This window comes from Pezoporus occidentalis, unplaced genomic scaffold (genome assembly GCF_034315485.1).
Source record: "Pezoporus occidentalis ecotype Australia unplaced genomic scaffold, CSIRO_AGI_Poc_V1 ctg113, whole genome shotgun sequence".
NCBI lineage: Eukaryota > Metazoa > Chordata > Aves > Psittaciformes > Psittacidae > Pezoporus > Pezoporus occidentalis.
In genome coordinates this window covers 2,356,335-2,379,767 of record NW_026912918.1, presented here as the reverse complement: position 1 = coordinate 2,379,767, position 23,433 = coordinate 2,356,335, and the positions used below count along the sequence as shown (strand labels likewise).

Sequence of the window (23,433 nt, the reverse complement as noted above, 5' to 3'; positions counted from 1 at the left end):
CGAGCAATTGGTATTCTAGGCAAAAAAAATAAAGATACTCGTTTTGCTTGTAAAATGCTATGTTTTTTTGTGGTTTTTTTACATATCTATTTATATATTTTTACTTATTATATTGTTATTTACTATTACATATATTATAGTGATATTAAATTGATATAAAATATTAATATATCATTACATATTTATATTTTTACATATAAATATATGTAAAAAATAGAAAGTTAGATGTCTCAGGCACTAAAAGACTCAGCAGCCTCAGATAAGAAATGCAGATATTTTTAATATGTTCAAAATATGACCTCCATGAAAGAAAACTAAACCAAGATTAACATCTCAGATATTTTTCCACCTGCAAGTCAAGTAACAGTCAACACCTTCATATTCAAAACAAGTTTTGTTCACGAGCAGTTCTCTTTAATTAACAAGAAAACTTCTAAAGTTTAACTTTTCTAAGTAACTTTTTAGGCTAAAATTGATGGCACATCTATCAAAAAATTCTGACGTGTTAACGTGAACCTGATTTTCAGCAAGAGATTTGCTTTCACTAACAGAAGTTCTAGTCGTATTAATACATTTGCTGACAAGCAGATCTGTAGCAGTACAATACAACTTTAAATCAACTAAATAAATACCCCTCTAGACAGATGATTATTGTGTGGTCATTAGAATATTTCCTGATATTCCTTGATACGTAACCACTAATCTATTTAATGCATTTTTATTTTGGATTTTATATATATTCACAAAACAAAGTCGTTTTTAAATTATTGTTTGTCCACAGCACTTACCAGCATTTGCAACAAGCAACAAAGGCAGTTTTCCAGACTCAACATCATCTTTAATCACTCTGTCCAACAAAGCAACATCCTGTTATCAATAAGAAAAATATATGTATTTATATATATGTTTGTCAAACCACACAGAATTGTTTCTCCTGAACCAGAAAAATGCATACAGTGTGAAAATGGACAGCATTCTGAAGTTCTGGAAAACATTCTTAATATCTTAGTTTGTGGCTTGCAGTTTCTTCTTCCCAAAGGTAAAACAACCTGAAGGTCAGATAAAGCATTTGTGAAAAATACAACACAAATACATTGTGTAGTTTGTAAACATGCCTCCAAATACACATGTTCTATATCCTGGACTAAGAAGCATCTTACTATATGCCATTAGAAATATCTTGCATATGACAAGACCAAGATGCGACCTGCTGGCTCTTCAGACAATTTCAATCTACAATTTGTACAGTTAAATAACAGAAGACATAGCGATTGAAAAAGTAAGTACGTTAATAAGTTTTTCCTAACAATATACTTGACCTTCACTTAACAAGGCTTAAAAACCCCCAAAACCAAACAACTAAACCAAAGCCACCCCAAAAAATCAAAAGAGCTCTTTAAGACAAACTTACCATTTGGTGCTGAGATCCAAACATAGTGTTACAAGGCACATGGCACATGCAAGAAAGGGGTAACCCTAGCTGCAATAAAAACAATGAAATTTCAACAAGCAAGACATACTTATTTCAAGTGTCCACAGAAATATATAAACAAAAATAGTAAAAATGACAATAAAAAGCTGGATATCACATTAAAAAGTACATTTACTGCTAAAACTTATAATCAAATTAATAGCAGAGAATAGAAAGCACAGGAGAAACTGGAAAAAAAAAAAAAATCAGTCACCTTTTTGTTAGCACATCAACTGCATTCAGTTTCTCTAATGAGATACTATGCTCTGTACAACAGCCTAAACTCAATCCTCTTTTCCTTGGCCACCCCTGCAATTAATGTATCCTGTAGGCAAACATGTACTTTGTGCATGGGCCATGTTCCACCAGAGGTTCACAGTTGTTTCACTAAGTAGAGAGGAATCTGCCCACTTTAATCACACAGCTCAGTTGACTATTCATGCTTGAAAGTCTTAAGTTCTTCCTTTGATAGGGAGGCAAATTCCAGATAACTTTTGCACCATTAACATGAGGGGGAACTGGGGAATCAAGGTCTCTCATATTTTGGTTTTTAACTTGGAAGATTACTAGACAAGTCAAATCGAGTTGATCAGACCCATCACTGAAAAGAAGACTCAGCAAATTAAGAGAACCACAGTTACAGAGTAGTTCGTTTTTATCCTTTAACAGAACATGAAGACTCCCTTCCCCTCCCGCTTCCTGTTGTGTTGCTGTTTAGTCACTGCCATAGTTTCTATCATGAGGAAAAACAAGTAAGTTTCCAAAATCACCAAAGTTATGTTTGCTTGGGGATACATGTATTCAGTTAACATAAGGGGACTGGGAAAAAGCTTGGAGAAATCTTCACTTCCAACAGTGGAAGTTCCAGGCAGACACTGGCCCCAGCCAGTTTAAAGACTGCTGCCAGTAGTGTACCACACTGTGCCACAAGTACCAGTCTGCTGCAGGAAAAGTCTGAATATATCTTTAAAATTTAAATTTCAAGTAGGCAATATGAAACCAGGTAGGTTCTACTTGCAGCTAAAACCCTAACTTATCCACTTTACCTGATTGCAGAGAACTTGGCCCAAGCCTGTTCTAGCTGCAGAACTAATGTATATGACAGGCTGCTTAGAATATAGCACGTTAAATCCTTCTATTGTATAATCTTCATAACGTGTGTGAATAACAAGTCGACAGATTTTTAGGAGACCTTCACGATCATCTTCATGATAATACGCTGATCCATTTTCATACCTGCAAGAAAAGACGAGTAAATATGACTGACAAAACCAATAACCAGTTTACTGACTAAAATAACACTAACCAGCAATAGGAGCTCACAAAAGGACAAAGATGACAGATTTAAAACACTTCTATTTTCCCAGGATGAAGTAGAATAGAAGGAAACTTTTATAAGACAGGATGAGATTAAAAGTGAGGGAAGCCTAGTATATATTGTCATTTAGATTCAGATATAAAGTGAGAAAGAAAACACATCTGGATTCCTAAGGACTGCCTTTATAAAGTTCGAAACCTTGCTTAATAAGAGCAGAATGGGGGAGGAAACACACAAAAGGTTTCATCTGGTTTTAATACATTATGTAAATTCTGAACTGCTAATTTTAAGCAGAATGCAACCTGACATTTTTTAAATTAGTAAAATCGGAATAAGATGTATGAAGTAAAGTAAATGGGCAGAAAATGGCAAACTTCATCACCACATCAGAAATCAAGATATTTTCTAATGCCCAAATTTACTGATGCCATTTGTATTTTAGTGAGTCTGAAAATAAGACCACAATTTATTACAATCTATTCAACACACTGGAAGACAATTTTCCAAAGGTTTGAAATATGTGAGTTACATAAGTGAAGCATATTTTTCCCCAGGAATATTTTAATGATTTTATGGCTATTTTGCCTTCTGACTTACTAGGCTTGTTTCTCTGGGGCTCGTGAGGGTGTAGGGGAGTGTGTCTGCTCCTTCCCCACCTTTTTTAACCCTTCTAAGAATCAAACTCAGATCAGCACTTTGACATTTACAGTCATGAAACTGGAGCAAAATAACCGAAGACGAGTTAAGGTAAGAGTGTTCCACATTGAGGGCAATCCCTCAGCTGTCTTACCTATAGATAAGAGCAACAGTGAAAGTAGTAGGCATGTCAATTTATTATGCAACTTGCAAGTTAGATCTTCTTTCAGTATTTTTGTGCAACATGCAAGTCAGTGCTCTTGCACAATGTAAGAGTGGCATTTATCAACAAGTTTACATGAAGGCCCTGAAACATATCAAGTTATCAGGGACTACCTGATGTGCACACACTGTTGGGGGTTTTGGGTGGGCTTTTTTTTTTTTGATTCAGGAAGGAAAAGAAAAAAAAAGGAAAAAAAAAAAGGAATTTCTTATCAGTTAATCTTAACCTTCCCCTTCCCAACACCCTCGCACAGTTCACTTCTATTCTTCTCATATGGAACACTTTAAGATATCTATGCCACATGATGAAACAGGCATGTATGAAAAACTTCAGTGTACTGTAAATTTCAGCGGTGTCATCTACCACACCTGGAAAAATCAACTAGATCCTGGAGGAGCAAAGAAGTTAATTGAAACCATTTTTTAAAAATATGATGTATGCCAAGCCTCAGCAACATAGCATATCCCTCAAGAAACAAGAATGCAGTTAAACATTTGACAAACTGTATGTCTGCAACTGTACTCTGGCCCTTAGCTCCATCATAGAGCCCACATAAAAGGATTTTTTATGGCAACCATGTTACTAGCAAGTTCCTGCATTCAACAAGCAGTCTCTTTTACTTTTTTTTAATTATGTGATATCTTTCAAGTGTTTCAAAGAAAATTTCTAAGTTTGTGGCACAATGGTTTCTTTTGTTGACATCCTCAGTGCAGTCACACGTGTTTTTAAACAATTATCACTGCTTAGTCATGCATAAGTTATTCACAGTGACTCACCTGAACAGCCTGCAGAGCCAGAGAGTAGTATCGGAAAGGATCCTTGTTGTGAGTTTTCTCAGTCTTTCCCTGTCTAGCACTGAAATATAAGCAGCCAAACTGTGTCCCAGTAGAGCCATGTGACCCTGTTCACCAACGTTTTGAAGTCTGCAAGCCAGAAGAGAGTAACTGCCAACTAAATACAAGTCACGAACGCTACAGTAATTTTACATTTGCACATTTTTACTGCAGAGTGACAGAATTTGTAGACATGCAAGTTTAAATACGTAGCAGAGAAGTACAGTATACCACAGCCGCCTTCCTGCCATTGTGCATTACATACTGAAGTGCCAGTACAGACAAAAGAAAAACACTTGCACACTTCACTTGGCCTAGATGTGTATGGCATCACCTTGGGTTCTTTTTTAGCCCATCGGCTAGCATAAACTGGAACTAAGCACCTTATCTGCTTTGGTACTTTAAAGTGCATTAAACACATACTTTTCTCTCCTCATGCAGACAAAAGTCGGGAGAATAATTACCTTTAGAGGCACAGCTTTCATGAGTTTGCTGGGTTTTGTTTGTTTTTTTAATTTCCAAACTGTTTCTCAAGTGTTATTTTTCAATAACCTTCTGCAGATTAGTTAGCATTATTTCCATTTCATAGAAAAATGGAAACAAATTTTCTTTTTTTTTTTTTTTTTAATCTACAGTGAGAGATGGTGAAAAAATGTATTGGCATTCATAGTTTTGTAAGACTTTCAGACTGAAAACAACTTCCAGAAGTAGAAAACAAAATGAGCTGTCACATCAGAAATCAGGGCTCACTATATAATCTAAACTGCCTTTAGAAAGTTGCACGGTTGCACAATATCTTTACAGTTTAAAATACTTAAATGTGTAAGTTCTAGAATAACAAAAATGTAACAAAGTCAGGTATTTTCCACATACAATAATTCATATTGGCTTTACCGGTAGGTCTGTGAGGTTTCCTCTTCCTCCTCTCCATGCATTAGGTTCTGAACCAACTCAAGTATGCTCACCATATCCTGGCCACTGGCATACCAGAAAGGGGAAAACAAAAACCACAAAAGAGGTAAGTACCAGCATCCAATGAAGAGGCCATTTCAGACACTGCACTTGTATAGCAACAAAAACAGTTCCTTACTCTCAGAAACACAGATCATGAAGACGTGGTTGCTGAATCAACTAATCCAAACCCCTACTTAATTATAGTAAGACACTTCAATAAGTATGAACTCAGACTCTCAGAAAAATACATTTACTAAGAAAATTTGGACTGAAAAGTTTGGCTTGGCAATGTTTAATTGCTTACTGCTACACAGCAAAGTAATGTAGTAGCCAAGGATCCAAGCTTCTCTTTACATAATCCAGCCTCAGCTCACAAACTCAGCACATCTCTTAAGTAATAACCTACAAGTATTAGTCTCTGGCCAACAAAAGCTACATTAGGCTTCTGACATGATGCACTCTAGTATAGCAAAACTAGAAGAGATCCACAACACTTCAACTTACATAATTCCAAGGAAAATTTACAGTAGTATAAGAACTTACACTCTGACAGCTGAAACGGCTGTTTATTCTTAGAAGAGCTAATTCAGTGTCTCCACTCAAAACCAAGTTTAGGTTATGTACATAAAAGAAAGACTTATATAAATTTTGCAGTACTTCCTGAAGCACTAGCTTGGACTCCCGCAGGATCATCTTCCAAAGAGGCTATGAACAATTTAAACTATAGTTTTCAGGTACCATGATCTTACCTGCCTTATGCACAAGAGCTCCATGCAATTTGTCAAGCCAGCTGTGCTGAAAAGCTATGCTGTTTTGTGGTGGCTGTTTTTTCAAAAGTTTTCTACCTTATCAGTCTCAGGGTTTTTTGTGGGGTTTGGTTTTTTTTTGGTTGTTATTTGTTTGGTTTTGGTTTGTTTTTTTGTTATGGGGTTTGGTTTTTTCCTAATGGGTGTTTTAATGCTTCTTTATAGCACAAATATATCTGTGTTTAAGCCTCAATCACAGGTGTATGGACCAAGACTTCATTAGATAGCAACAGTTCAAAATTTCAGTCACCAAGGACAAGTCATCTTTTTAAATTCCTCCTATGGAAGTATGGAAATAACTGGCACGATCTTACTCTTCCCCCTACTTCCACTGTGTGAGCATGGAAAAAGGTAACATAAAGCCTGGCAAATTTTCATGTTTGCATTAATATAGAAGCTGCCTGAAAAACAAACATGTTATAAATTTTTGTATTATAAATTTTGAAAACTAAATAGTGTCAGCTAACAATTGTGCCTACCTGCCTTGGAGCGGTCCAGGAATATCCTTCCGTGCATACTTCTTTTCATTTTCCTCTTCCACTTTTCTAAGTTACAGACAAAAGTGTAAACTAAGTGTTTAGTATCTGTTTTATAACATCAAATATGTATTGACTTTGACTTGCGAAAATAAGTTTTGACATGCCTACAATCTATTTCACTGACAACAGGTTCACAAATAAATCAGGTGAGACCTATGTAAGAATTTAGCTCAAACTGAATTAAAGTGTTCCTAAGTTTTGGGGGGTTTAGCTCTTTAACAGAAAATGTCAAACTTGCAGAAGTGCCATGTATAAACGAATTAAAAGTTACTTGCACAGCAGTAGGGAAAAAAAATAAATCTAACATCTCTGAAAAAACAGAGTCGGTAGAATGGCTCTGAATATTACAGAACATGCATAAAAATATGTACATTTCTTTTTAAAATCCCATCATTTAAGAAACAATGGTAATTTGTTCAGGTGTAAGCTTCAGAATGATAGCATGACCTTAAACTACTAGGAAAATTAGTTTGTTCCTGCTTCATGACAGAAACATTAATAATCCTCCCCTTAGCACAAACGGGTTATTATTTCTGTAGTTATTATACTTTGCACATACCTTTGATTGTCTTCTAGCATCTTCATTGCTTCATTCAGATTCTTTCCCATTTCTGCTAAAGTAGGGTCCACCATCTTTCAGGAAAAAAAGATAATTTTTAAGAAAAAAACCCACAAAACATTAATCTTACTACTGTCCCCACAACATCCTCAATACAAATTCATTCAGCCAGATTCTTTTAACTAGTCTGTGTATACTCATTTCAAAATAACAGTTTGTTGAATATCCTGAACACAAAATATACAAAATAAGATCATACTATTAATCTAAAATAACCCAAAAATAACCCAAAAGAAAACTCAAATGTCATGTGGATTTTGTTATTGATAGATCCATTTTTCTCTCTACAAGGAGAGTCAGAACTTTTCCTCATGAATAATGAAAGAGAGAGCAAAAGTCAAGGATTTGAAAGATGCAAGGTGTTCAAGGGCTCATTATAATGCTTTAGATAAAAAATTAAGTATGTGCCACTTTAGCCAACCGAATGATTTGTTTGCTTGTTTTCATAACCATTCTACACCAGCAAGAAAACTTGAACTATTCCTTTAAATGTAAAAATTTAAATGTGGTCCTATTTAAGAAAAACAACAAAACAAACAAAAAACAAAAACCAAAACACCCTTCTAAGGGACACCCTAATCTTTCTACAGAGTAAGGAAAACAGTGACAAGTTCAAAAACAAGTAAATGCTATTTCTAAAGAACTGCTTTTTCTCTGAATAAGTCTCTTCTATGAACTTTAACCCAAGAAGCCTGGCAAATGCCAGTTCCTGTTCTGGACAGGGTCGTTTACCCATTTAAGGATTACATACCATCTAGAAGCTTCCAGAGAATGTGAAAGGTATCATCTGGCAGAGTCTGATCTATCTATAGACTGTATTTGAAAAATAAATATACCCCAATATGAAGGTAGCAGGTACCACCACTGATAAGACCCATCCCATTTGACTGAAAACCCTAAGATTCTCAGGTGATCCTGTTACACAGTTTCTTCTACCTTCCTCTGCTTCCCAAACGTACTGCAAGCTTAGCCTCCATAAATTCAGTATCAACCCTTTTTCAAGGGATCAGCCCACATACCAAAGCCTCTAGGGTTAACCACTTACACTGCTGCTGAGGTTCAGAGGTCCTAGGGGTTAAAAATAAAAAAATCCAGACCAAGTTTGATAGTTAAACTTACACCACCCATGCTGCAGAGATAGAATAGCTTGTCTGCTACAGAATTTGAGGAATACTTTTCCTAAAGGCCTGCACATGCTTTCCATGGCTGCTGATGGAAACGCACGCAACTGTCGCAATCATGCAACACGGGCACGTATGTTTGTTCATGCAAAAGGAAATTTAATCACAGAAGATAGTGGAATAATTTCCATGAGGATTTTACACTAGTTTCATCCAGAGGACTAATCAAGAAGAGAAAAAGAAATTATGCTGAGAGTTCCCATATGTTCAAAGACTATTTTTACCAAAATATTTAGAGATATAACTCATATTATAGTAAGTGGTAGGTGGCTGAAATAATCAGTACCCAGGCATGGTCACAGTGGCTCAAACCAAAACTGATAGTGCTCTGCATTCTGTTGCTTTAGAATTGGCCAGCAACAAAGGTTTTGGGGAAGAACAAAAGAACAGTGCAAGTAAGTATTCAGCAGCAGTTTCCCACAAAAACTCCCAGCATTTAGCAATAAATGTTTGTTTTTTTTTTTTACACTGCTGTCTTGTAGGTACAACATGCACTGCTATGAGGGCCATGACTTAATTATGCACCGAATGAAAAAGCAGGATAAATGCATAAAGTCATAAAATTCAACAACTCATCACAGAGGTTAAAAAAACACAACTAAAACAAAAAAAACAACACATACAGCAAGTATTTGATACTCTGAAGACAACAGATATAGCTAGAAGACAAATCTAAATATGATCACTGACAATATTTCCACGTGTTTTCAGTGGTTTCCCAAGTTGCACTACATCAAAGAAGCTCTGAAAAGAAACCTTACTTAAAAAAAGAAATAAAAATCAGGTCTGCTGCTGGGAGCTTTTAAGGGAGTAATCAGATAGACATCATTTACTAATTATGCCCATCTCGCATACTTTAAATTCAGGATGCCATAAAACATGATCAAAGGTAGTTATTCACTTGAATGTTCCTCAGCATCATGCAGATATTCAAATGACTCTCTTGTAGATAAGGACACAAGATGTAGAGGCATTATAAAAAGGGCTCCGAGGTGCTTTTGTTTGTTACTAACACAAAATTCACCTGTTAGAATTACATCAGATGTTAAAACCTGCACCTGCTTACCTCGTGACTCAGCCCATCTCACTTACTAGTAATTACACACACATGAAACCCTTCTGCTGGCAGAATAAATACATATAGTTTTGAAAGTCCTAAGAAGTTACATTAAACTCCAAAAATGCTACGAAATCCAGATAGTCTTCGATTTGTTTTAATTAAAAAATTTAACTGAAATTCTGGGTTTGATTGGAAAATGAACCCCTGCTCTTTTTTTCCAATGGCTAAGTAGATATGCAGCAACTTATCTTCTCCTTTGAATTATGAGAAGCAAAAAAACCCAACAAACCCTTTTTCTACTGCATACTGAATTTTAGATACGCTTCCTGCTCTGCTCACATTATTAAGGGCAGAGAGATGGAAAGCAGAAGACTCTCTCCTTATTTTAAGCAGCAAGAAAAATAGGTATGGCAAAGTTGCAGCAACAAACCATTCTGTTGTTTCTGAACAGACTTCAATAACATGCCATAATACAATGCTTTAGTTCTGTCTGTAAACGGGATCAAATGTGTATAAAATCCAAATAATAATAAATAGAAGACATTTTTCATGTTCTTGAGCTGTTTTAAGAACACTGGTGGATGGGTTTTTGAATACTATGTCCTGAACCACAGGACAAGACATTTTTTGAGGAGGTTAGAACAGCTGCATTACTATTTTAACCTTAATTTTTGCACTCAGTCCTGCCCCTGGTATCCCAGGATTTGACTCCAATAGATCACAGGTGATTCTTTGACGAGTTACAACACATGCAATACCCTTTCATGCTCTAAGGAGGCACCAGCCACAGCTTCTTTCTTCAAGGAATCCATTCAGCACCAATACCTCCTGCTTCCTTAAGCCCTCCAAAGACCCTGATGCTCACTACCCTACTTTGACTTTTATCATTTGTTGCCTTAAAAATGTGTTAACCCTATTCACTCAGATTAACTCGGGATAGGTTTGGTTTGTCGTTACTCCCTTATTTTGTAATTAATCTGTTACTATTTTTTTAAGCACTTTGAACTCTAAACCATTTCTGGTTTTATAGGCAGTATGCCACACCTTGGCAACCTGGATGCTCTCCAGTAGCGATAAGACTGAACATTTATTACAAATTCAAAAAGGAGACTGTTGCTTCATGTACCACTGGTTTACAATATTAATTTTGCATTTCTGTAGGCTGCATTCCTAATATAAGAAAGGAATGATTTTTAAACTGTCTACAGAAATTATTCTGTGTGTGCAAAGTCACAGGTACAACTCATTATGTATTTCATGACGAGTATGCCTCATTTTCCCACTACAATATTACATTTAACTAGAAGAAAGCTTTTCTATCAAAAAACCAAATCCTGTTCTCAACAGTAAATTAATTTCAAACAACAGCAGTATTCTTTAGCCAAAAGAATTTGTGTATTTATTATCCAGGCAAAGAAAAGTTTTGTATAACAAATAAAAAAGCAGCTACTTCATGACTGTTAGGCTAGAATGAAAATGGCACTGCATTACCACAAAGCTTCTGCTTATGGGTATTTGCTCTTTTAATCTTTATCTCTTCCCTGTGGTATGCAGCAGGATTTTCATACAGGTCTGCTGTCACGAGTTTTCCACGAAGTTACCAGGATGTTGCTGTCAGTAACAAAAGACTGAGCAAGAAACCAAACCAGTTTCTTTGGATTTAGGGAAAACATTGCTCTAGAGACTGCAAGAGGCTACAAGGAAAGAATTTGCCCTATTTTACCATACACAAAGTTACCTAACTTGAAACTTAAAATCCCTCAGAAGATGGGTCACTTTTATCAAAATATAATACAGGGAGGAAGGCAGATCATAGATCTGTCAGCCAAACTTCTGAAATTTAACACAGGCTTCCCAAAGAACTTAAACTTGAAGTTCACTCAAAAAAAAAAAAGATTTCTGGGTTTCAGATAAAATTCATTCTAATTATATCACATATACAATATAAACACATCAAAAAAAACCCAACCAAAACCAAAACATTTGTCTGATACCTCAAAGATAATCTGCAAAATCAAACTATGAGATTGTTAGTATGCATCAGATTCTACAGTGGTTTTGCTTGTGATCCTGTCATGCAATGTTTTCAGTTCTCAGGAAATTTCTCATCTGCTAAAAAAAGAAAAAAAACTTCTTCCATTTGCAAGAACCTAACAACTGCAGTAATTCAGTGTCAGCTAATTGGGTAATTCTACCAAAACACCTTCTTTGTAACAAAAAATACAATATTTTTCAAGTTTTAACCCAAGCTAAAAAGTACTTATACATGTAGCTTATTGGGATGTCAGTGTAAGTACATAAGAAGGAGAGAAGCCACAGTTCAAACAGAAGACAATCTCAGATGCATTATGATAATGCATAAATAGGCCCAAAATACGTGGACACACTTTCTCTGAGGAGAAACATTTCCCAATTTGGATTAATTTCAAATTTATTTAGGGAGAAGACTTCTTACATATCATGCTCCTGACTAAATAAAGTGCAGATTGTACAGACTGACAACAATCTTAACCAAAGACTGTATCAGTAGGACACTAACTCCTTACTGCATTGTAGCATGTTATGATATAGGGAAGTAAAGCTTTTAGCATACATGTGGAAAAAAGACATGATAAACAAGGGAGGAAGTAAACCAAATGATACCTATTCATATCTATTTGCATATACTGAAAAATCAGACATGCGAGTTTTTGCAGGGCCCTCACCGTTATAGACTATTCCTTACATCAAGGATACAAGCAACCAAAAACTTGGACTTTTATTCTGTTAAGAAATTAAGGTATTTAATTCTTGTATGGCATTTTTATTGCTTATGATGACCCTGTCAAAGTTCAAGGGCTTTGTCATTACTGTAGGACAAACAATTGCCCTGTGCTAATGTGCTTTCTTTTAATCACTACATATTGTGTCATTATTCTGCTTTAGTCTTGTTGATGAAAACTGTATTTCAAACTAGTATATTCATTCAAGTTTTACTTAAGTAATGAAAACTTTTCAGAACAAGCAGTAGACAATGTAACTTTTGCCAGCACTAGTAAAGCACTTGAGCTTTTAAATGCTATCAAATACGCTTTAACACTGTATTCTTCATGTGGATTGTAGTATATCAAACCATTTGGCTACCAAGTCACTAACCACATCAGGAAGATACTTCCTGAATTTCCTAACTATTCATTTTACCAGAACACATCCCATTCAACCTTTCCAAGGCATTCCAAAGACTAGACAAAATTGAATGTGCTGTGTATAATAAGTAATGCTGAGGAAGGAAGTACATGAAGTATGAATTATTTCAAATGCAGACTGTCCTCGAAGACACACAACAAGCATGATAAGCTATGCACGAGCAGCCATTCCATCCCCACCTTCCAGGGCAGGTCTTCTGAAGCAAGCAGGTGCCACGGAAGCCAGCAGAAGCGTGGCATATCCCGGATTACTTTACCGGGTTCTGACTGACTCACAGTGACAAAGGCAACACAAGTTTTGTCAGTCACGGTATTACAGAATCAATATTTGCTTTGTACAGTGCGTTGGACACAAGAGAGCAAACAGGGCAGCAAACACCACCAGTATAAAATTGTGTGTGTGGGAAGTAAACCAAGATTCTACTATCCTGCTGCAGGCTGACATTCCCAGGAAACAAAAAAAAACAGCTCCTAAAGCATTTCCTGACAGTTCTGCACACTTTTTACAGACCCGGGACACGCAAACACGGCGCTCACACAGGCGCCGATAGCCACGGGACAGGGCTCGCCTGTGGACTGCGCTGACGGCCGCAGCCTGCGTGACACAGGGCGGGCACAGACCCCCGGGTCCGGCGGCCCCAGAACCGGCGGAGCCGCGACGCCGCCACAGCCGAGGGGCCAGGGGAGCGCCGCCCCAGCTCGCTACCCTCAGCCCCGGGCGCGGCCCCACAACCCTGCAGCGAGGCGACCGTCAGGGCCCGCTCGCCCCCGGGGCCCGTCGCGCCTCAGCACTCCTCCGCACGCAGGTGCCCTAGCCCCCACCGCCCCTCCCCGTCCAGCTGGCACCGGCACGCCCCGCAGACCTTCTCCAGAGAAGCGTCCATAGCCGGCGGACTCCCCGGTGCGCGCCGCCTCCCCGTCAGGCACTTCCGCCTCAGCCCCAGCCAGCTCCACGCTGGCAGCGCTGACGAGGCCGCAGCAGGCGGGGCGAGAACGCGCTCACCTAGGGAACGGCGACAAGCCCGCCCCGCGGCCGAAACCACCGCGCACACGGGCGGGGGGAATGCGAGGCAGTGGCACTGCAGAAAGCGTGGTAATGCCGCGGCCCGCTCCCTCCCTCCCGCGCACCACCCGCTGCCTCCCGGTCCCCCCGCTGCAGCTGGTGGAACAGGCCCGCAGCACGACCGGGAGGTGACAGGTACTAGCGCATGCGCACTGAGCGCGATGCGCGCGGCTCCGCTGTGGAGCGGAGCAGGGAGGCGGGAGGTGTGTGGGGTGCTGCCGGCTTGTCGAGGTTCAGTCCCCGGGTACCCCGGAGGGCTCCCGCATTCACACATCTCTCGGCTGTCACCCCGGGGCCGTCCGCTTGGCCTGCGGGGTTCGTTACGGCAGCGACAAAACCTTCGTGCACGCAGGGGTCCACGGGGGGGGCCTGGCAACGCCGCCAGAGGCCATGGGCCGCGGGGCCGAGCACCGGAGAGCCAAACCCCGCTGTCCAGAGCGTTCCTGTTGGTCCTGCCAGCTGTAGTTACTCGCTGGTGCACATTGCTCTTCCTCCGAACGCTATTTCTGTTATTTAATAACTCCACTTGTAGGTGTCAGATGTGAGTGGTTGGGACTTGATTTTAAAGGTCTTTTCCAACCAAGACGATTCTATGACTACCGAGGAGGCTGTTTCCCGCCTGGCCATGTCTGTGTGTGAGGACAGCGGAGTGGCCGGCGCGGGTGTTTCTAGCACCGGGCAGCTCACTTCGCTCTACCTTGTGATTAAAACGTTTTTCAATCTACAAGCCATCCGTGCCTATTTATAGCCAACCCTGGAAGGCTTCACGATGGCTTCCGGCGCATTCATCCCAGTTACTATCGGGACACGGAGTGAACTGACACCTCGTACCAGGAGGTGAGTCTCCGAGCCCGACCTGAGCCCGCCGCTAGCACCGGGAGCTCCCGGCCCTCTCCTGTGTTCAAGAGCTGCCCCTCAGGCACCGGTTCCCAGCAGTGAGCTCGCTGCCTGGACGTCAGATCTGCTCCTTTGCAACGGTTCCGTAAGTGTAAAGCTGCATACACGAGTCTCGAATAAAGCATACATCGCTGCTGGCTTTTCTCCTCACATGGCCCAAGAGCAACGGGCAACCGCGCAGGTGCTCAGGTGCGCACCAGCCCCGCATAATCAGGCAGTGGAAACCAGACTGCGAAACAAAAGCAAATTTGAAAAGAAAACCGCATAACGTGCTCACGTAAGCAAGCGACAAGGAGATAATTAGACAATAAGCGAACAGCGCCTAGTTTTCACTTGTCTCTTAATCATTGCAGCAATACTGTGCGGTACATCCATAGTGCGACCTAGACCAAAGCCCAGCAAGACACAGTAACCTACTTCTGCGTGAACTTAAGACCACGAGCCAGAGCCCGGGTACCCTGCGGCCACCCACGAGCCCATCGGCGACCGGCGCGGGGAGTCCGAGCGCGGGTCCCACCGCAGTTTGCCGGCCCTTAATTGCAGGGGCAGGCCCGGCTGCGGTGGCACCCGGGCGGAGAGCTCCGAGGGTACGCGCGGACCGCAGGGAGGGCGGTGGCGGCGGGCGGGCCTGCGAGGAGGCGGAGGAGGCGACGGCGGGCGGAAGAGGCGGCAGACGATGGCCAGGGCGCTGCTGCGTGGCGGAGTGCGCCGCTTCCCCTGGCTCTGCAACGTGCTACTGTACGGCGGGCTCTTCGCGGCGGGAGACGCGGCCCAGCAGCTGTGGCGGCGGCGGGGGCAGCCGCCCGACTGGGCGCAGACGCGGCGAGTGGCGCTGGTGGCTCTCGCCTTCCACGGCAACTTCAGCTACGTCTGGCTGCGGGCGCTGGAGCGGGCGCTGCCCGGCCGCCGCCCGGCAGCCGTCCTCGGCAAGGTGCTCTGCGACCAGCTCCTAGGCGCCCCCGTCGCCGTCCTCGCCTTTTACACGGGTGAGTGGTGCCGCCGCCCGGGCACCGCCATCTCGGGGCGGCGGGAGGAGAACTGGGGGGCCGCACGCCGAGGAAAGAGCGCCTACCGAAAGAGGGGATGTACACGCCGGGCTGGCCGGGTGCCCCCCTACCCTCCGGGCGGTGATCGCTGCGGCTCTTCTTCCGCAGCCCCAGAGCCGTCGGTGCGGAGCTGCGCGGTGCTTGGGCAGTGGGCTGCCTGCTCTGCTGTGCAGCCCTGCCAGAGCTCGGAGCTAGGAGACGGTCGGGACCCGCAGGCGCCGGTAGCTCCGCCCGAGGCTGTGTACACAGCAGCCCAACACGCAGAGCTTTAGGCACCGAGTGCTGTGCCAAGGAGAGCCCTGCGCTGGGCTTGCTTGGGCCCTGCAGCTGTTAGTGACAAAGAATGAAAAGCACCTGAAATGGATTATTCCATCCTTGTCTGCTTGAATTGCTCTGCTCAGTTCTCCGTATCAGCTCGCTCTTTTCCTAAACACAAACAGCTATAAATGTAAGGAAGTGCCATAGTTCAGCAAATTGTACCACCTTCTGCTTTGAGAGTATGTAGAAATACAGCATGCTAGTACTGTATGATCTTAAAAACCATCGAGTACAAAGACACTTGAGTGTTTATTTAAAAAATAAACATGATGGAATAAGAAGAATAATAGGTGAGATTAGTGTAAAAAAAGGCTGTCATTTAACTTAAATGTCATGTGGAAGAAGAGCAAGATGTGTGCTCTTTTTGCCTGGCATTGTGACATCTGCATTTTATGACCCTGACAGGGAAATAATTCAGTTTGTGATTGGAAAGAAAGGAAGGAAGAAGTATGCCAGATACTCTCAAAATCCTATCTGCCTGTATCAGAATGTAAGCAGAGAGTTGCCTAAGGACCAACAGAGTTTGAAGGATAATGAATGGGATGGTAAAAATCCCTAAATTGGGTAGCAGAATTGTGTGATTCCAAAATAATGTTTGATTGAGAAATACCAATCACCTCGTGGCATGCAAATACCTAGAAGGATGCCTGAGTTGGACTAAGCAACTTTGGGCCCCTTCTTATGTGCTTTTGATTTTATTAGATTTGCTAAAAGCATATTTTCTCATACCTTTGCAAAATATGAGTCATGTCTTCCAGTTAGGGTGAGTGATCTTAAAAAAGCCGCCTCATACCTTAGAAAGATGCAGTCTTCATTTGACACCTGAAGATTCTCATCACACAAGACACATGAAATATCATTTAAAGGGCTCAAAATAATAAACTCTTTAAATGATATTTCATGTGATGGGAGTTCACTCTGTTTCTGGTTTGCATGTGTGTAATGTCTAATTTCAAGTCATACTGCTTTTCTCTTGATCTTGGGTGGAATGGTGGGAGACTGGTGTGAGGTTGGGTTTTATTGGCATCAGGAGGAGATTGGATGAACTAGAATTTATTTAAAACTTTGAAACATTGTATGTGGAGAGTTAATTAGGTTTGAAACTGTTCTGCTTGTCAGTACTAGAATTTGGATTTGATACAATTATTTGTGAAGGAAAAAAATAATGCTTATGGCTGAAATTAAAAAGGAAAATAAAAATCAGGGACCCTTCTCTACTGCCTTCAGTGGTCTGTAGGCGCCTAAACTCCTTTGAGGATCTGAGCCGCTCCTGACACTTCCATAGGGAACAGAATGTCTTATTTTCTCTATCTCAAGGGTGTAAAAGGTTCCATCATGCCTGTTCCACTCTATACCACTGGTGAATTATGTGGCAGTGGAACAGATGTGATATACCACCTGTACAGTATATTCCTGGTGATCTACAGTGCCAACATTGAGAGCCAAGTCAGTAGCTGAGGAGCTCTGATGTAGCACTGTTAGGTAGCTGGAATGGTATCTTTTCTTTCTAAAGCTATTGTAACATATTCTGAGAAGAGTTTGGGATATCATTGTAAAAAGTGAACACTTAATTTTTACATTTTTCTGATCATTGTAAATATTTTGCCACCAGGTATGAGCATCCTTCAGAAGAAAGAGGACATCTTTTCAGACTGTAGAAAGAAATTTTGGAATACATATAAGGTGAGGCAAGTAGTTCACTTATCTCACAGCTAAGCAAAACAAGAGTATTACCAGATCAAATATTTGAAATACTCATTCCTCCAACAGCTTTCTCTTACTGCATTATTTGATTACGTGTAGGAGGCTTTAAGTACCAGCAGTCTTGTGAAGGCAGGGTAGTCCAGAGCAGTTACTTCTGCCAGCTGGGAGAAATGATGCCATTTAAAAAATGTACAGTATTTATATACATAACACTTGCACCCAGCTCTGTTTGAGTTAAGAGCCCTACAATACAATGCTGATTAAGATTGTACTACCTTTTATCTTAAGAAGTACCTCCCTCTGTTTAGTTAGTAATGTCATTGACAACTCTTACAGGGACACCTGTTAAAATCACTAATTATAGAGACATCTTTTTTAGGAATCAGTTTCAGCCTGTACTTTTCAGTGACAGTCTTATCACTTTCAAAACCACAATACTCTTGTTTTAAGATGACTTCGATATAAATAGCTGGATTTGGTTTGCCTTTCTGCATACAGAAGAAAAAATTATCTGTGCTACTTCAGAGCTTGGCAGATTAAGAATTTTAAAGATTTCTCAGGTATAAGAAAATGATAGATTAGCAAGAAAAAAAAGTTATAGAAGGAAAAACTGTGATGCAATATGAATTTCTCCTCACACTATGGACTTATATGGGTAGAAAAGGATTATTTTTATTCCTGTGGAGGATGATTCTAAAAACAGTGCCCACTATATGCTATCAAACCATAAGGTTTCTATTAGCCTTCTGTTCTATGAGTAAATTATCCATTGGGTTTTCCAAAAAAGCCTGCATATATGAGTAACTGGAAAGAGCATTGCAAGTGTGAAGTAGTGTTCAGTGATATTTTTCATTCATGGCTGAAACAAATGTTCACGTATTTAAACATTTGTTCACCCATCTGGTAAAGGAGCTTATGTATCTGGTGTCAGGTGACTGCCAAGACTTAACTGTGCTTAGAGTTTCATATTTAAAATTAGTTAGAATAATGTGTTTGGAAACTCCTAGCATAGAGTCTCATGAAGATTATTAGAAACTTAATATTGCAACCTCAAAGTTAAGCAACTTAATTTAAAATTGAACAGGTTTTATTAACTTTACTCAAGTATGTTTCAGTCTTTTCTAAATGTGATAAGAAAAAAATGAATCTTTGTCATTGAACTCTGTAAGAATAACAAATGATTCATTTTCATTTCAGACGGGACTGATGTATTGGCCTTTCGTGCAGGTGAGTTTTTAGGGTAACTCAGCCTTGCCTTCTCATAAAACCTGATCTGATATGGTCATAGCATATCTAACCCAGCGAGAAGTCAGTGGAGTTGCTGGGTGTGTAGGTGTAAGACCTCACCATGCCTGGAGCACTAACTAAGCTCTCTCTCCTTCCAATGCAGCTGTCAAACTTCATTTTTGTGCCTGTTTACCTGCGAACAGCTTATACTGGGCTCTGTGGTTTTGTTTGGGCTGCCTTCCTTTGCTTTTCCCAACAGAGTGGAGATGGCACAGCAAAGTCAGCACTTACGTGGCTCAAAAGAGAGGAGGTTAATGCAGATGAAGATTCATCAGAGAAATAAGAACTTTAGTTACAAACACAGTCTAAATTGTTAAACTGAGTTTATGAAAGTCTGTAAACTGCACTGCAGCCTCATTGCTGTGTTTAAAATAAGCAGTCATCTCAACATTTGTTGGTTAGTATAAGCACTGGAACAGTTTGTCTTTGTGCCTGTTTATTTTTCATAGAAGAGGCCAATTGTATATTGGCATTTAATTATTTTCATGCTGCCAGCCCATCTCTTCTGGGAACAAATGCCTTACAGGGCAATGTAAGCGTTTGCACATCATGTTGGACCTACTCACTGGGGAGAAATATTAACTAATTAAACTTGCAAGCAACTTGTAATTGCTAGAAAAAGAGGAATAGAACGTTAAATCATCAATTACTGGACTTGGTAATTGTTACCAGTGCAAGATTACTTTTGCAGAACAAAGTTTAGTGGCTTTCTTATCTAAAAAGTGTCATTGAATCTGTTTAATCCAGAGAAAACAGAAGTGTTGTGTTTTGCAGGGACCACATTTCTGTAGGGGCAAGCTTGCTTTATTCTACATATAGAAAATAATTATTTCATAGAATGTACAAACCTGAAATATATTTGCATATATTTTATCTTAACTGTGAGAATAAAGATAAATAACTTCAATCAGAGTTCTTTGGGGTGGATGCTGCATATGGACACCTGGGGGAAGAATCAGTCATAAGCAGCTCCTGCGTGATAGAACCCAACGAAACACTGCAGTGAGCTTTTGTTGTAGGTGTCAACGGCTTCTTCCTTTGCTCCTCAAGGGTCAAAGTACTGAAGAGTACATGGGAGTCTTGACACTTTGACTCTTTCCTCCTACTTCATTATGTTGAAAATATAATTAAGATTTTGAAGAAAAAGAGTATGGGAATAAAGGTAATGTGAATGCCAGAATCCATCTCAAAACAATCCAGCTGTATGTAAGGAACTACTGTTTCTTCTTGAAACAGCTTTTAAACATTCCTATTCATAAAAGACACTGTGTAACTACACATAGGAGATGGTAAAATTATTTACAGATCTGCTTTGTCAACAGGGGATCAGGTCTGGATACAGGTGTGCTCTTTGGTGTTTTCTAAATGTGCCTCTGTATCTCAGAACAGGTACTGTGCAAATGTCTGTAATTGCTGGAAGTTGAAATCAGACCAGTAAAGGAGCCCTTGTTTTATTTAGAATGGGATTTAATGCCTTGAAGTTACTAAATAGTAAGCTTGAAACAGTACCTGATTTAACCCATCTTGATGATGATTGTAAGAAGAAGACTCAAGCATCTTTGCTACAATAATAATAAACCACGTTGAGGAATGTCTGAACTCCTCAGTCTTGTCTAAACAATAAACCAAAGCCTGCTTAGGCTATAAACAGACATTCCTTTGGCCAACAGCTGTACTACTTAGACAAGTCACTGCAGTTCCATCTTCAGCTGCACAGGCAGACTTGGAAGAGGACACCTGCATACAGTCTTAAGGTGGAATTAATTTTAATTGACTTCTGACATCTATAGTGTGGACTCTGCAACTTGGCTAATCAGTTTAAGCTCTGTTTATAGTCAGTGGAGGAATACAGACAGTTGTAGACATCTGTTTTAGGGTACAGTGAATTGTGCACAGCAGGGATCTATTTCTTCCCATTGATAACAGACAATCTCAAAAGACTGGCTGCTACATAGATAGCTTCATTGTAGGTGCTCATAATTGGTGAGTTGCATTCCCCTGTTTGGTGTCTATCTTACATGTCCCTGTGGGAGCAACTTGGTGTTGCTGCATGAATTGTGTGAATTGGGCAGTCCTGATGCTGGACATCCCAGTAGGAGTAGAAATCCACAGGGGAACTGACTGCATTTTATCTATCTATTTAAAAATGAAAGATGAGTGAATAGATGATTTAGAGAGCTAAAGTTGTTAAATTGTTTTAGTGTGTATAAAGTCCTCAGGATAAAGAAGCAATTTCATTAGTGGTTTTTTGTGTTGATATTTTCTATTCAGTGAGACTTGGAAGTTTCAGATAAGGTGTGCTCATTAAGTATTTGACTTGTTTTTTACAGATACTATTTATTTTTCTGTTTGTGCCTTAAATGTTTAATGATTAATAGAATTTGCTTGGAGAAGAGAAAAGGAAAAGAACAACATTGCAAGGAGAGTGAAATAGCAGAAAGGTGTTGGTTTGCTGTAAGCAGTATGTGATGTTCTGCTGAAACTCAGTGCAAAAAGTACTTCTGCATGAGTGTTGTTGGTAAAACTTAATCCCCAGGTGAATAAAAAATTTAAAACTGTTCTCATGATCTGTATAATGCTGATGCTTTTCTTCAGCAGGAGTATTTAATGAATGGAAAATCCATCTTTTATTTTGAATGGCTTAAAAGCTTATACAAGCTGTGTTTTATTGCCGTATGCTTTTGTGCTGCTAGCTTTTTGCTTGAGAGTTTGAGCTAAATCCTGCTTTGTCTTCAAGTTTCTCTGACTGTGGGCTTCAGGGTTTCTCTCCATTTTCTGAAGTACACTTCTTTCATGTAATGGAAGCCTGTGGCTCCTACATTTCAGTGAACTTCAGATTGTGCGTAATCCTTTCATTCCCTTGTTTCTCATGTGAAGGGGTTTGAGAGTTCGGTAACCCAAGTCCCTTTTCATATTAAAAAATCAATGCTTTTTTTTTCCCTTTAATTGAAGCCACTGATTGGTCTTACGAATATTCCAGACCTACAGAACAGAAAACATGAAGCTGTGTTGGGACAGATTCTCAGTGCACACTAATACGCCTTCTAAAGATTTTCTTCCCCTGTCACTATAGTCTGAGGACCTCACCCCTTACTTGTTAAAGACTTTATTATTTCTCAACAGTTTTTTTTGTTTAGAAGATCAATTTCAGAGGATAACAAATGGTGGAGGTTGGAAAGGACATCTGGGTGTCCAGTCCAGGTCACGTAGTCCAACCCTATTTGATACATGTGTATAAACTTTTTTTTGTTTCTTCTGGCAATTCAGCTATTTCTTGAAAAAAAGAAAAAATGGATGAGACTTGTCCTAATTGTCTCTCCACTCCCTTCCAAAAGCAGTCACAAGGGCTTTATGACTACTTCAAGGAATTGCACTGATCTTACTGCCAGCAGATTTCCATAACCAGAAAGATGAACAGAATTATACAGCCTGTAGGTGCTCAGAAGGAGGGGACATGCTGCCAATAGCTGCTAGGCATGCATTCAGGTGACATTTTCACATCATGGATCCTCTCTAAGAGCAAATGGGATGAGAAGATATTTATATCAGGTGCTTTTCCAGCTTTGTGTTATTCTGCATAGATATGGAGATGTAGTCTGAATTTGATAAAATGAGAATTTAAAAATGTATTTTTCTACAGCATATCTTTTATGCAAATGAACCTCCTGTGCTTACTAGTATGCAAAATACATCCTTTAAGGCTTAGAAAACTCACCAGAAGGCCTCTGTCTTTTTCACACAAGAAACAACCATCCAGTAACACAGCATAAAATAACTGGTTTCATAATGGAGCAAAGGTGAAACTGCCTGTAGTTTGTTACCCTATCTGGCATGTTCTCTGTATAGCACAGCCTTCAAAATCTATGCAGACTCAGCCCTCTGATTCTGTGCTTTTGTGCTCATGCTGCCACCTCTACTGCTAGTGCCAGTCCAGTGAGATGTGCAAGAAATACTTGAATTTGACTAAAATAATTAATTTCAAGTTGACTGAAAAGTGTCTGTGTTTTTGCAAAAGCTTAATAAACATTAAATGCTGTCCTTTGGCTCTGTCTGTCTTTAACTAATGGATGTATAAACAAAGCCAGGTCTTATGCAAAGTTCTCATGGGACCTTTGTGGACCACATGCAGCAGAAAGCTCAATTGGATGCCATAGATCTTAACACAGCAGCAGAGTAAAAGATAAGGAGGGATTATTCACTCCCTCTAAAGGTTTGTTACATACATTAAGTAATCTGCTACTTCTGAACAAATTCTGAACAGAATTCCCATCTTTCAAAGCTTTATGCTGAAGC

At 40.1% G+C, this 23,433-nt stretch overlaps 2 protein-coding genes across 5 annotated transcripts in view; one reads left to right on the top strand and one right to left on the bottom strand.

Moving 5' to 3' along the window:
- The window catches only part of PDXDC1 (pyridoxal dependent decarboxylase domain containing 1), a 102,640-nt gene that overhangs the window by 15,003 nt on the left and 64,204 nt on the right, over nt 1-23,433 (bottom strand). The window contains exons 1-8 of one of the 2 annotated variants that reach the window (XM_062635302.1): nt 13,689-13,923; nt 7,340-7,413; nt 6,721-6,786; nt 5,376-5,459; nt 4,425-4,571; nt 2,518-2,707; nt 1,412-1,480; nt 789-867 (exon numbers count right to left, since the gene is read on the bottom strand). In XM_062635302.1, coding sequence (XP_062491286.1) covers nt 789-867; nt 1,412-1,480; nt 2,518-2,707; nt 4,425-4,571; nt 5,376-5,459; nt 6,721-6,786; nt 7,340-7,413; nt 13,689-13,709 — 730 coding nt within the window. In that variant the 5' untranslated portion in view covers nt 13,710-13,923. Of the gene's footprint in view, nt 1-788; nt 868-1,411; nt 1,481-2,517; nt 2,708-4,424; nt 4,572-5,375; nt 5,460-6,720; nt 6,787-7,339; nt 7,414-13,688; nt 13,924-23,433 lie in introns of those variants that run through there. The other variant, XM_062635309.1, reaches the window with a different exon arrangement.
- MPV17L (MPV17 mitochondrial inner membrane protein like) lies at nt 15,403-23,177 on the top strand. 3 transcript variants are annotated; one of them, XM_062635363.1, is made up of 4 exons: nt 15,403-15,771; nt 17,762-17,832; nt 19,051-19,080; nt 20,463-23,177. In XM_062635363.1, the coding sequence occupies exons 1-4, from the start codon at nt 15,462-15,464 to the stop codon at nt 20,562-20,564; spliced, it is 513 nt and encodes a 170-aa protein (XP_062491347.1). In that variant the 5' UTR covers nt 15,403-15,461; the 3' UTR covers nt 20,565-23,177. The 3 variants fall into 3 exon arrangements, with proteins under 3 accessions (XP_062491347.1, XP_062491354.1, XP_062491340.1); XM_062635370.1 differs by having other exon boundaries at nt 19,340-23,177; XM_062635356.1 differs by having other exon boundaries at nt 15,404-15,771; nt 19,244-23,177.

What these genes read in the sequence shown, in the direction of transcription:
- MPV17L (XM_062635356.1), top strand. Translation starts at nt 15,462, where the DNA reads ATGGCCAGGGCGCTGCTGCGTGGCGGAGTGCGCCGCTTCCCCTGGCTC. An exon ending in CGTCCTCGCCTTTTACACGG is followed by an intron (nt 15,772 to 17,761) that starts GTGAGTGGTGCC and finishes TTTTGCCACCAG; the next exon opens with GTATGAGCATCCTTCAGAAG. An exon ending in TGTATTGGCCTTTCGTGCAG is followed by an intron (nt 19,081 to 19,243) that starts GTGAGTTTTTAG and finishes CTTCCAATGCAG; the next exon opens with CTGTCAAACTTCATTTTTGT.